This window comes from Onychostoma macrolepis, chromosome 03, assembly GCF_012432095.1.
Source record: "Onychostoma macrolepis isolate SWU-2019 chromosome 03, ASM1243209v1, whole genome shotgun sequence".
NCBI lineage: Eukaryota > Metazoa > Chordata > Actinopteri > Cypriniformes > Cyprinidae > Onychostoma > Onychostoma macrolepis.
The window spans coordinates 52327358-52339466 of record NC_081157.1 but is presented as its reverse complement, the minus strand read 5'-3'; the positions used below and the strand labels follow the sequence as shown (position 1 = coordinate 52339466).

At 35.3% G+C, this 12109-nt stretch overlaps 1 protein-coding gene and 1 long non-coding RNA gene across 3 annotated transcripts; one reads left to right on the top strand and one right to left on the bottom strand.

Moving 5' to 3' along the window:
• Window positions 1-4008: 4008 nt before the first annotated feature.
• Window positions 4009-4683, bottom strand: LOC131535831 (zinc finger protein 135-like; the record flags this gene model as incomplete). Its single annotated transcript, XM_058768336.1, has 1 exon — window positions 4009-4683. A coding segment is annotated over one exon (675 nt), but the record flags the coding sequence as incomplete, so codon positions are not given.
• Window positions 4684-8211: 3528 nt separating this feature from the next.
• On the top strand, window positions 8212-10207 carry LOC131536600 (uncharacterized). 2 transcript variants are annotated; one of them, XR_009270016.1, is made up of 3 exons: window positions 8212-8248; window positions 9320-9709; window positions 10133-10207. It is a non-coding gene; the product is annotated as an uncharacterized LOC131536600 (long non-coding RNA). The 2 variants fall into 2 exon arrangements; XR_009270015.1 differs by lacking the exon at window positions 8212-8248 and adding an exon at window positions 8283-9222.
• The last annotated feature ends 1902 nt before the right edge of the window (window positions 10208-12109 follow it).

Here is a 12109-nt window from a genome sequence, read left to right as displayed (position 1 = left end):
ATTTGATAATTGAGTTAGAGGGTTATGTTTTTATTTCTTTTGTTCGACTTTTTTTTTGAATGACTGCGTCCGAAACCGCCTACTTCTCTACTATATAGAGGAAATGCAGTAGGCGAGCGAATAAGTACGTCTGAAACCTCGGTATTCATAATAGAGTAGGTGAGAATTACCTGGGTGATGTACTAATTCTTGCGAGGTTTGGATGTGAAATTAACTTTTAACTGTTAATTAAAAACTTTTAAAAGTTTTTCATAAAACTTTTAAAAAATAAAGAGCAACAGCAACATTTAACGTTTTCTTGTGTCAGAATTCATCAATATTTATCTATATTCACATTTATGAATACATTTGAAATTTCCCACGTTCATAGGCTACTCATTAAAGGGACAATAAAATGTTTAGAAGTTGTATATATTTCAATTTTAACAAGTAGGCTAATAATAATCTGCCTGAGATTTGGTGCTAAGCCCCCGTTTGTGCAAATAATGTAGCTACAATAAAGAAAGATAAACTAAAAATAGGATTCAAAAATAATAAATGTAAAATCTCAGGCAAATTAAAATCCGTCCAGCGGTTGACGCCAGATCTTTATTCAATGAATGAGTGTTCTTGTTGAATGAGTGTTGATCGTCTGAGACTCATCAATATTAACAGCTGCTGAAAACACTCTTTATTTCATGTCAATAGTTCGTTTTCACCTCATTAATTATGCTGATGTCTTCAGATCTCCTGAAAATGCTAATTTAAAGCTCACTTCATTGGTGTCAACAGACTGAGGGTTATTCTTTTTTTTTTTTAAATGTGCTTTTTTTTCCTGACTTTATACTTTCAAATGTTTTTCTATTTCTATATATCTGCTGCTATTTTATTATTAGCATTAGTTGTTTTACAATGCTTATGTGTCAATTAAAGACAAAAGGGGTATATATAGCAAAAATATAGCTAAACTTAACTAAAATAAATAAACTGGCATATTTAGAAGAAAAATCATGTGATGACATTTTCAAAGACTATATTTAAGGATCATACTGTATATAGTGTAGCCCCAAAATGCTCATTAATTGTCATTTTAAATCTTTATATTTGCTATCCTTCAAACCACTAGGTTTTACCCAATTGTTAGCAATAACTTTTTAATCATTTAAATTATAATAAAATATATTTTTCTTTTACATATTTTGATAAGTAGGTCAGAATAACTAGGCCTATGTTGTGTCATTTAAAAAAAAAAAAGTCTGTTATGCTGAATGATGATGGAACGTTATGTCACCTATATTTTGACATTTTGTTTTTACAAAAGTTATTTGAAACATTAAAATCAGACATTCAGCTATTCAGCAATAAATGCTGGAATATTTCCATCAGTTCACAAGTGAAGACGAGCATCAGAGCATCAGAAAGAGCTGAAATCTGCAGAGACAGAGAGAAGATGAGAGATCCAGAACCCTGCAGAATCAAACACACTGAAGATACTGAACAACAAACCCATTCTCACTCCCAAGGCGTCAAAAACTGAAGCATGGTCAAACGTCTTTCTAGCACTATGAAGACGCCAAAAGTGCCCCTAGGCGTCAGTATATGACAAAATAGGAGCTCCATTGCTTTCAATTGCTTTATGCGTCAGGTCAAGACACTTACAAAAAATGACAACACGTTCTCCGTTGTTTTCAGTTGTTTGTCTTAGTTTAATGGTTTGCATGCATTTGTAAAAAAAATTGAAATAATTTTATACTTTTATTGGAGCACCTAACCCCACCCCTACCCTAAACCTACCCACCTCTGAGCAATATAAAACACGTAACAGGAAAATAAGTGCAGTCACAGGTATTTATTGCAAAATGACCATAAACAAGCAGTATAAAAGCATTACAAACAAGTCGTGTTGCATTCCAAGTCTTCTGAAGCCATACAAAGTCTTTATGAGAAGAAGAGAGCAAAACATAAGGTTTTAATTGCTGAAAATGATCCCGCTCTGTTATCGTGCTCACATCTCATTCAAAAGCATACTCCCGTCCCACAGCATGACGCAATCGGTCACGAGACACACAAGAGCCAATAGAATTTCACAACCAAGGCTGACTTAAGGCTTCTTCTGGCGGCATTTTTTGAATTCGCGTACAGACTGCAGCACACAGGATGAGCTTAACGGCGGATGGAGACTGCGATCGTGTCTATTTCTCTCACAAATCAAATGTTTTGCCTCGGAAGACTTGGAATATTAATACTTTTTGAATAAATTATGACGGTAGTTGTATCTGCCTGTTATATCTTGTGTTTTATTGACAAATGGTAGGTTTAGGGGCAGGGGTTGGGTTATGTTCTCATAAATGTGTAAATAATGTAATATAAATAAAACTGTCAGTGTCTTTGTAGAAACAAAGTTCAACATCTGCTCCACTTTAGTGTACACTATTTGTCATTATTTTATTTCAGCTAAGAGAGCATGATGTGATGTTTTGGTGTGAGATATTGACAAAAAATGATATCTTAATATATTTTTTTTCTATAATGATAATTATAGATAGGCCTGTCATGGATAAATATGACACTAGTAGATTAATAACGTGCTAACGCAAATTAATTTTAACGGCACTAATTTTATTAACGCGAGATTAATGTCGCATTTCTGTTTGACCCGTGGCCTAGCCTGTAGTTGGAGAAATGGAGATGCACTGTTGCCAACTTAGCGAATTTGCAGACCCGTTTAGTGACTTTTTTCCCCGTCTTCAAAAAAGTGCCTAGAGACAAATCTTTAGGGTTTGCCCAAACCTTATGTAGGCTACTTTCTGAGACACGCTGGTACTGCTGCGTGAGCGCGAGGTCTCTCTTTCCCAGTGTGCACCCCATGTTGATTAGAGTATTAAAAACTTGAAAACTATTCATTTAAGGTACATTTAGAACAAATAAAAACGTGTAATTAAGTTGCGATTTAATCACAAGTTAACTCATGACAATCATGCGATTAATCACGATTTTTTTTTAAAATCGATTGACAGTCCTAGTTATAATGCACAACATCGCAGACCGCGCTCAAACGTAAATTTGATGTTATGTAATAAAGTAAATCTACTATAAATGAAATGCCACAAATCAACACCTTTCATTCATTTCACTTTACACATTTCACATGACAGTCGATCTAGTTTCCTACCACTGCTACAAAATATCATCTAAATGAAATCAGATGAATATGTGTGGAATCGTTCACAGACGACACACACGGTGTTCAGCTAATAAAGATCCTCAGCGCAGGACAACAGTTGAATTTGTAGATTTGGCTCCAATTGTCTGAAGGTCTTTATGTTCTCCCTGTTCTTAAATCTCCCCCGGTACGAATGAGAAACCGCTTCAGATGATTCAGTGCGTGCAGGGAACTGAACAAACCATTCAAAGTGATTCGTGAACAAATGCACACCATTTTGCAGGCGTCTTTGCTCAAGACCTTGAACAGAATTGACTCAAAAGAGTGATTCAGTCATGAATGGGGCAATATTTCATGCCCCAGATAGAAGAGCGCACTTGAAATAAATTATGTTTGATAAGGATTTGGTGAGGACGCAGCATCAGACATGAAAGAGCTGGATCTGAAGATGATCTACTTACTGTGATTGTTTTTTGTATGACTGCGTAGAGAAGATAATTTAATAAAGCACTTCCCACATGCAGTGCAGTGATACGGTTTCTCTCCAGTGTGAATCCTCTCATGTGTTTTCAGGCTTGATGAATGACTGAATCTCTTGTCACAGTATGAACACTTGTAAGGTTTCTCTCCAGTGTGAATCCTCTCACTTTTAAACTGCTCGCTGAAGTAAAAGTCTTCTCACACTCAAAGCACATGTACTCTCTCACACCAGTGTGTATTTTCTGATGTAATTTCAAAGTTTGCAGTAACGAAAAACTCTTTCCACACAAATGACATGAATGTGGCTTCACCTTTGTATGAACTTTCAGGTGTTTCTTCTGGTCTGAAGCTCTCAAAAATGTTTTCCCGCACTGATCACATGTGTATGGTTTCTCTCTAGTGTGGAAGTTCATGTGATCCTTAAGGCTTGATGAGTGTGAGAAACTCTTACCGCACTGATCACAAGTGAACGGTTTCTCTCCAGTGTGAAATCTTATATGCCCTATAAGGTGTCCTTTTTGTGCAAACCTCTTCCCGCACTGATCACATGTGTGCAGTTTCTCTCCAGTGTGGATCCTCTCATGTGTTTTCAGATTTGCTGACTGACTGAATCTCTTGTCACAGTGTGAACACTTGTAAGGTTTCTCTCTAGTGTGGATCATCTCATGCCGTTTTAAACAGCTCGCTGAAGTAAAAGTCTTTTCACAATCAAAGCACATGTACTCTCTCACACCAGTGTGTATTTTCTGATGTAATTTCAATCTTTGTAGTAATGAAAAACTCTTTCCACACAAATGACATGAATGTGGCTTCTCCTTTATATGAACTCTGAGGTGTATCTTCAGGTATGAAGCTCTCAAGAATGTTTTGTCACATTGATCACATGTGTACAGTTTCTCTCTAGTGTGGATGTTCATGTGTCTCTTAAGGTGTGATGATAGTGTGAAACTCTTCCCGCACTGATCACAAGTGAATGGTTTCTCTCCAGTGTGAAATCTCATATGAAGCTCAAGACTATATTTGCTTGTCAAACTCTTTCCACACTGAGAGCAGGTGAAAGATTTCTTGGTTCTTCTTTTCTTTAAATCTTTCTGTTTGGTTTGAAAGCAACTCGAGGGTTTTTCTCCAGTTTTGACATGATTTTTCTCCTCAACTTCACTCAATTCTTCTTTCTCTGTGTTTTCTTCAGTCAACTCTACAATAAAAGTAAAGGTGGTTCATTTTAAATAACTTGGAAAAAGCAGAGAAATGTGGACATTAAAATGAATGTTGATATAACATTGTGAAGTAGATAATTATAATACAAAATTTTGGTCATTGATCAAACATTTTACTTTTTATTTAAAATGTACAGCATTAATGTGCAAAATCAAATTTTTACTTTTTTTTCTTATTAAATGTACCATCAGCACTGAACAAAAATTTGGTGTTTCAGCGATGACTAATCTCATCTCACTCTAATCACATCTCATTGGCCACTGCATACATAAGATCAACAGAGTCGAGTGTGATTGGTTATAATTTACAATGCTGTAAAAATGATGTACAAAAATATTGAAGCAGCATGAGCAGATCTAAATTTAATGGCGCAATTGACACTTTTCATTTAATTTTCACTTTATTATACATCACAAAAAAAAAAAGAGGGGAAATGTGCAAAAGTTCACTCATCTCATTAAAATAGGCTAATATTAATCACTTATATTATGCTATTTTACTTGCCCGTTATTACACATAGTACAACAGCAATATTTTTTTGTCCAATTTCAAAAAGAAAAAAAAGTGCAAAAGAAAAGGTTTTTGTGACTTTTATCAAGTCATAAACAAAGTGAAAAACATTTGACAAAATTTTATTTCTTAATTATTTGATATTTTATAATAGTGAATTTAAAATTTCAAAATATGAAGCAAAAAGTAAAAGTGAATGACTAATAAGCCAATAAGTGCTCCTCTGCTGCCATCTACTGGTTATAGTGGTTATTTGATGTATATTTTTTATTTTAAATAATTGTTTGTTTACCACAATATGTATTTGGTTATCTCATTAAAAATAACATTTAAATTGGATCATTTTTAAATTGCTGTAAATAGTTGTGTTGTCACTGAAAAGTGCTTGAATTTCTCTCTCAAAAGGTTGTACAAACCCTGAAATGAATGCGGTAATAACATGTGTCTATTTCTGCCACAACACCATGTTATCCTGTAGTTATCGTCACATACTGTATCAGCGGTGTTTGATGGGTTTATAACAGAGAACTCAGTGCAGAATCTGAACGCTTCTCTCTGGATCTCGCAGCAGTAACAGTGTCATGAGATCAGCATTGGTTCTGTTCTGATCTCTGATATGTTTGCAGTGTTTGTGCGGCGCTCAATTATCGGTCCGAGCTGATAAGCAGCTCAAACTAGTAGCACTGTTTTGTTACACTTTTGATACGTTTGCTGTTTGAAGTTTCTCATATGAAATGGAAATGGAAGCACTATATTATTGCAGCGCTCTAAAGATTTTTCCTATTACAGCAAATCTAAATCTGCTTGAAGCGTTATAACCATCAGCACTATTAATAAAGAGAGAAGAATAAACACCAACCTGTTTGTTGTTCAGTATCTTCAGTGTGTTTGATTCTGCAGGGTTCTGGATCTCTCATCTTCTCTCTGTCCTCTTTAATAAACTCAGTCTCTGCAGATTTCAGCTCTTCCTGATGCTCTGATGCTCGTCTTCACTTGTAAACTGATGGGAATATTCCAGCATTTATTGGTGAACTGCAGGGGGCGGAGCTTCACTGATGATGATGTGTTTTCTGGGGGAGGAGCTTCATTGAAGGTGAATTGCAGCATTTGAGGAGCTGATCTGCCAAAATAAATAAAATATATCACTTACTGCAGATTGTTTTCACAGCTATATATTTAAATAATGGTAAGAAATAGCCTACAGATTTGTAACAAATAGCCTCAGTATTGACACCAGATCTCCTGTAAATTGCCACTTAAAGCTCCTTTCATTGAAGACATCAGCATAATAAAGGAGGTGAAAACAGGAACTATTGACATGAAATAAAGAGTGTTTTCAGCAGCTGTTAATATTGATGAGTCTCAGACGATCAACACTCATTCAACAAGACACTCAGGATCATCAGCAGATCATCTCACTTTATTCTGAGTGTTTGCTGATAGAAACTGATTATAAGAGTCAGGATAGAAGATGAAAGTCTATAAGTGTTCGAATGAAAGTCAAAACTGTTATTTTTCACAATATGGCATGGATAGAACATCAATAATAGGCTACAAAAACACTAATAACACTCAGGTAGCCTATATACCTATCCAACAACACCATAGCCTCACATCCATATTAATCTTATTATAACTAGGCCTACATTAATGGAGTAAAGTACTTAGATCATTAACATATTTACAGTTTTTAATGTACAGAAACTGATAACGATCATAGAACCTTTAAAAAATAAAGAGCACCAGCAACATTTTACGTTTTCTTGTGTCAGGATTCATCAATATTTATCTATACTCACATTTATGAATAGATTTGAAATTTCCCACGTTCATAGGCTACTCATTACAGGGACAATAAAGTGTTTAGAAGTTCTATAAAAATAAAGAATGAAGAGCTGTGGGGAAGAGCAAAACAGCCTGCAATAGAAGTGGAAATAAAGAAACGAAAATGGGGATGGATTGGGCACACGCGAACTCGGTTAGGAAACCGAGGAATTCCATCACACGCCAAGCCCTGCAGTGGAACCCACAGGGCAAACGGAGGAGGAGTGTCACAGCCGAGATGGAAAGAGCTGGCTACAGATGGCAAGATCTGGAGAAGCTGGCATAGAACAGGACGAGGTGGAGAAATATTGTCAGTGGCCTATGCTCCTCCTTGGAGTAACAGGCCTAAGTAAGTAAATAAACTAAAAATAGGATTAAAAAATAATAAATGTAAAATCTCAGGTGAATGAAAATCCACGGAGCGTCCAGCGGTTGGCGCCAGATCTTTATTAAAACACAGACAAACCCCACCAATAATAACCAACAACAACAGAGTCTTCTGAGGAGAGTTCAGCAGTTCACATTTACACTACTATCAAACACACTTATACAGTTTGTTTAAGCGACATTTTACAGGCTCATTTATGTGCTGTTTTCATCGGATTTGTGCATCTTTTCTGGCTTATTCCTGCTGAAATAAAGGGACATTCTAAAATGCTTAACAACAACAAAAAAAACCTTAACATATACCTAAACAACGATCAGGGAAACCCAAATTTTTGTCAAACCTTACTTGTAATTAGGGATGGCTCGATACCATGATTTTGGCTTTGGTACGATACCAGGATGTAATACCTCGGTATCGATACTAAATTGATACCATAGGTGACAAATATCCAGCCTCAAAAGGAGACTGTCCTCCTCCGAAAAACGACCCCATAGGTCGTTTGTGCAAGCAGCGTATTACGACCTGTTATTACGTTTTTAAATCTAGCGCCCTCTAGCAGCCTTAGAAATTACGACAGTCTCGTTTGTCTGGTGTGTCCACATTAAATGACCTTTGACTGTCGTTACCATCGTTACTAATTAAAAAAGGAGGAGTGACCCAACAATTCACCGTACGTCGTTGTCCAGGTATGTTCATTATTTTATTTTATGGTTTGTTTTTTAAGGTACCGTTCTGATTGTCTGCAATTAATGTTTAAGCAAGTGCAGTTTGACGTTTTCTTTACAAACCAGTTGTGAATGCCTCTGAACTAATGTAATCACAGTGCTGTTAAATGCCCAGTGGCCACAACACTTTTTACCATAGTAACTGTCGTTTTACTGTGGTATTTGTAGTTAAAACACAGTAAACACAATACTTACCATGGTTTTACCACAGTAGCTTTGGATAAAATAGTCTGTTATGTAAATGTAACTGTTTTTACTGCACACTATTTGAAAAGCACAACACTAACCATGATTTTACTATAATTACTGTGTTTGTGTACTCTTTGTAGTTAAAGCACAGTACACAACACTTAACATACTTTGAAAACTGTGTTTTTACTGTGTAATGTTACTATTTGTAGTTAAAGCACAGTAACACAACATTTACCATGTTTTTACCACAGTAATGTAGTTTTAATGTGGTATTTGTAGTTAAAACACAGTATCCACAACACTTACCGTGTTTTACCACAGTAACTGTGTTTTTACTGTGTACTATTTGTAGTTAAAGCACAAAAACACAACATTTACCATGTTTTTACCACAGTAACGTAGTTTTAATGTGGTATTTGTAGTTAATCACATAACTTGCCATGCCTTTAATACTTTTATGTAAAAAAAATGTAATTCAATATTTTTTTGTCTTGCAGTTTCTTCAGATCACATACATCTCCATCTCCTACAACAACCTTTAGTGTCCAGCAGCTGTTTAACAGCTCTCTCTCTCTCTCTCTCTCTCTCTCAGCTTTTCCTTGCCTATTTTTCTGAACTGTTATTCATAATTAATTTACACATTTTTGCTCTCTTTCTTCCTTTCTCTTTTTCATCATGGCATATTTTCAAAGCTCAGAACCGAATTTTGATCGGTTATGTCAAAAAGCTGCTAATATTAACAGGTAACTTGTACTCGAAGCTCAGTGCTGAACCTGAAGAAGCTGCCAGGGAGGCTAAAGTCCTTCAAAGGTTCAACATTTTCTGTTTTCTTTGTTTCAGCTAAAAAGGAAGACCAAAGGAAGGCCTGTTGAACTCTTGTCTTGTTTGTGGAGAGGGATGAATTTGGCCATCTTGTGTGTTTATGGAGAAGACCAAAAGCTGCAAAGGCAAACATTTCCAATGGTACGTCTGTGTTGGTCTTAACCCTTTGACTGAACTTTACGGCAGTTACATTTTGCACAGCATTTGATGTTTCTTAAACTTTGGTTTACATATCCCACGGCCCCATCAGGAAGAGCCCTCAACAAAGTCTTACGCCGAAGTAGTAATAATCCATAGAATTTCAGCAAATTCATATGATATACTGTATATTCCTACAAAGTTCTACGACTTCTACTCTTACTGCTGTCATTGGCCTTTGCCTCAACTCTCGTGCAGATTGTGCCCATTGTAAGTAGTCAGAGTGTTTGTATCATAAAGTTTATATTAAGTCAATTGTATTCTTTATTAATCTTTACAAATTGGCGCAGTCTCTTCCCGTTCCAACAGTACATGATATCTGTCCACATCTCACAGTCTGCCTTTCTGTCCGTGTTGATTTTTATTTATCTGTCCAAGCAAGAGTCTGGAAATGCTAGTTTAACTCGTCACGTGACAAATCAGATCTTCAATTAATTTGGCCAAATCAGATCACTTAAAGCTGTTCACACCAAGAAAAATAACTATAATGAGAACCATTTAGCATCCACACCAACAGACAATAACATTCTATTTATTATAAGCACGCTCTATAGTTGTGTTGTTGTCTGCCATTTGTTGTTGTCAATATTTTAATTGTTCATGTGATAAATTCTCTTTCTTTCTGTGTTGCAGGATTTCTCACATACTACTCCATCAGCTCTCCACAATATCAGCCGTTTCAAAAGCTTCCACATCTCTGTCTCTCTCTACTACCAACTTCCAGTCTTAGCATGTCTACGTGTATTAATTTTTCCTCTACAGTCAACACTCCCATCTCTACTGTGAGCACTTCTGTCGCTATCACTATGACTTTTATAATTAGAAAATTATAATTGTTATCAACCATTTTAATTTGTCGTGCATATAGTCACAATAGAAGAAACAATGATTACAGGAGATACATTTTTGGCCTATTTGTTCATTAAAGGGAAAAAAAATAACGTCTTTTCAATTGGAGGCTCAAAACTTCCAGTTTGTAAAATATTATTTGGCATCTTATAACGTTTTTCTGTAAACAAACTCTCTTTTTCTTTTTTAATATTAGACTTTTTTTTTTAAAAGGGGTCTTCTATTACATACTTTTTAGTTACATGTTTGTTTCTATGTACCCATTAATTACTTTATCAATCAGTCATTGATTTAAGTTGTTATATTTCACTATAATTGATTACGTCTTTGCAGATACATTTTCATTATCAACTACTTTTTTTTTAATTTATTATTTTTTTTTTTTCATAGTGACAAACTAGAGAGAGAATGCTGTTCTGGGCACTATGTTTGTCTTGGAAACGTTTGACATATCAATAAACACTGAGAAATGACTACGAAGTGTGTGATTCATATTTTTTATTATTATTATTCCTATTGTTCAACTGGCATATCTAAGACTGGCAAGATTGCAGGGTCCATTTCCAGGAAATACAGAGGTAATTAATTGTATATCTTTAATACACTATAAATACACTATAAATGTTACAGAAGCAAAATTGATGTTGTTTGAATAATTATGAGAGTTGTAGTTTTTTTTGTAAGCAAATTAAAGTATAGGCAAACCTTTGAGTTTAAATATTGTATATTAATTAATGTTAGTGTAAACAATGGAAACCATTACACCCTTGTTTAAAAAATAATAATAATTAATAAAAAAATCACTGTAATCAACAAATCTATTGCTGAATTAGGTTAACCACACGATGCAATCTGTTGTCGCAGTTTTATATTGAGTGGAGACAAATCTTTATCTTATTATCGGTCCATTCACCACAAGAACCCGGAAGATGACCATATATGGACAAGTAAGTGTGACGCCTCTGCTCAACTGGGTTGCCATTGGCTTTGAACTTCTCTTGGCGCTCGCAGAACTCACTGTGATTGGACTATCTTTTAACCCAAATTAAAAAACCGCTTAATGTTGCAAAGTACGTTTTGCTGTTATTAATGCGTCAGTAATACCTTCAGTTAACAATTAAGTGTTGCTATTTCGTGAGAAATCACCTCTTTACCGAGATCGTAACCCTAACCCTAAGCATAACTTCATTGAACTACAAATAGGTCTTTTTGCGTTCAATGGATAGAATGGCAGAGGCTTATGGGTAATGTAGTTTAAAATGTTTAATAATGAATTGGGGGAAAATACAATCTTTTTTGAACAAAGTTATATCTAAACATGTTCATTGTGCAACCATCTATGACATATTTAAGAGACAGGCTGAAATTTGGTATTTTACTAAGAGCACTTTTTTAAACACCTTTATACCACCTTTCCGTATATGTTTGAAAACTGTGTCCAACATTATTTAGTAAACATAGCACAAGTAGTTGTCTTGCCAATTTTCAGTTTGATACTATAATCAGACTTTGATTTACAGCCATTTGAAATGTTAAATTTTTCTGCTCTTCCAGGGGCCTCTGCTGGGCCCCTGGGGATTGAAGGGCTGCAAAACATACACAGATCTATTCTCATCATGGACAACAAACTGTGCTGAGTTGCATTTATGTCTGAAAATTTATTTTAGATTGTCTTTTCAACAACTTGCCATTATGTAAGTTGTGGCAAGTTAGAATAAGAATGGACCCCAAAAATCGCCATTTGGAACGGGCTCCATTTAT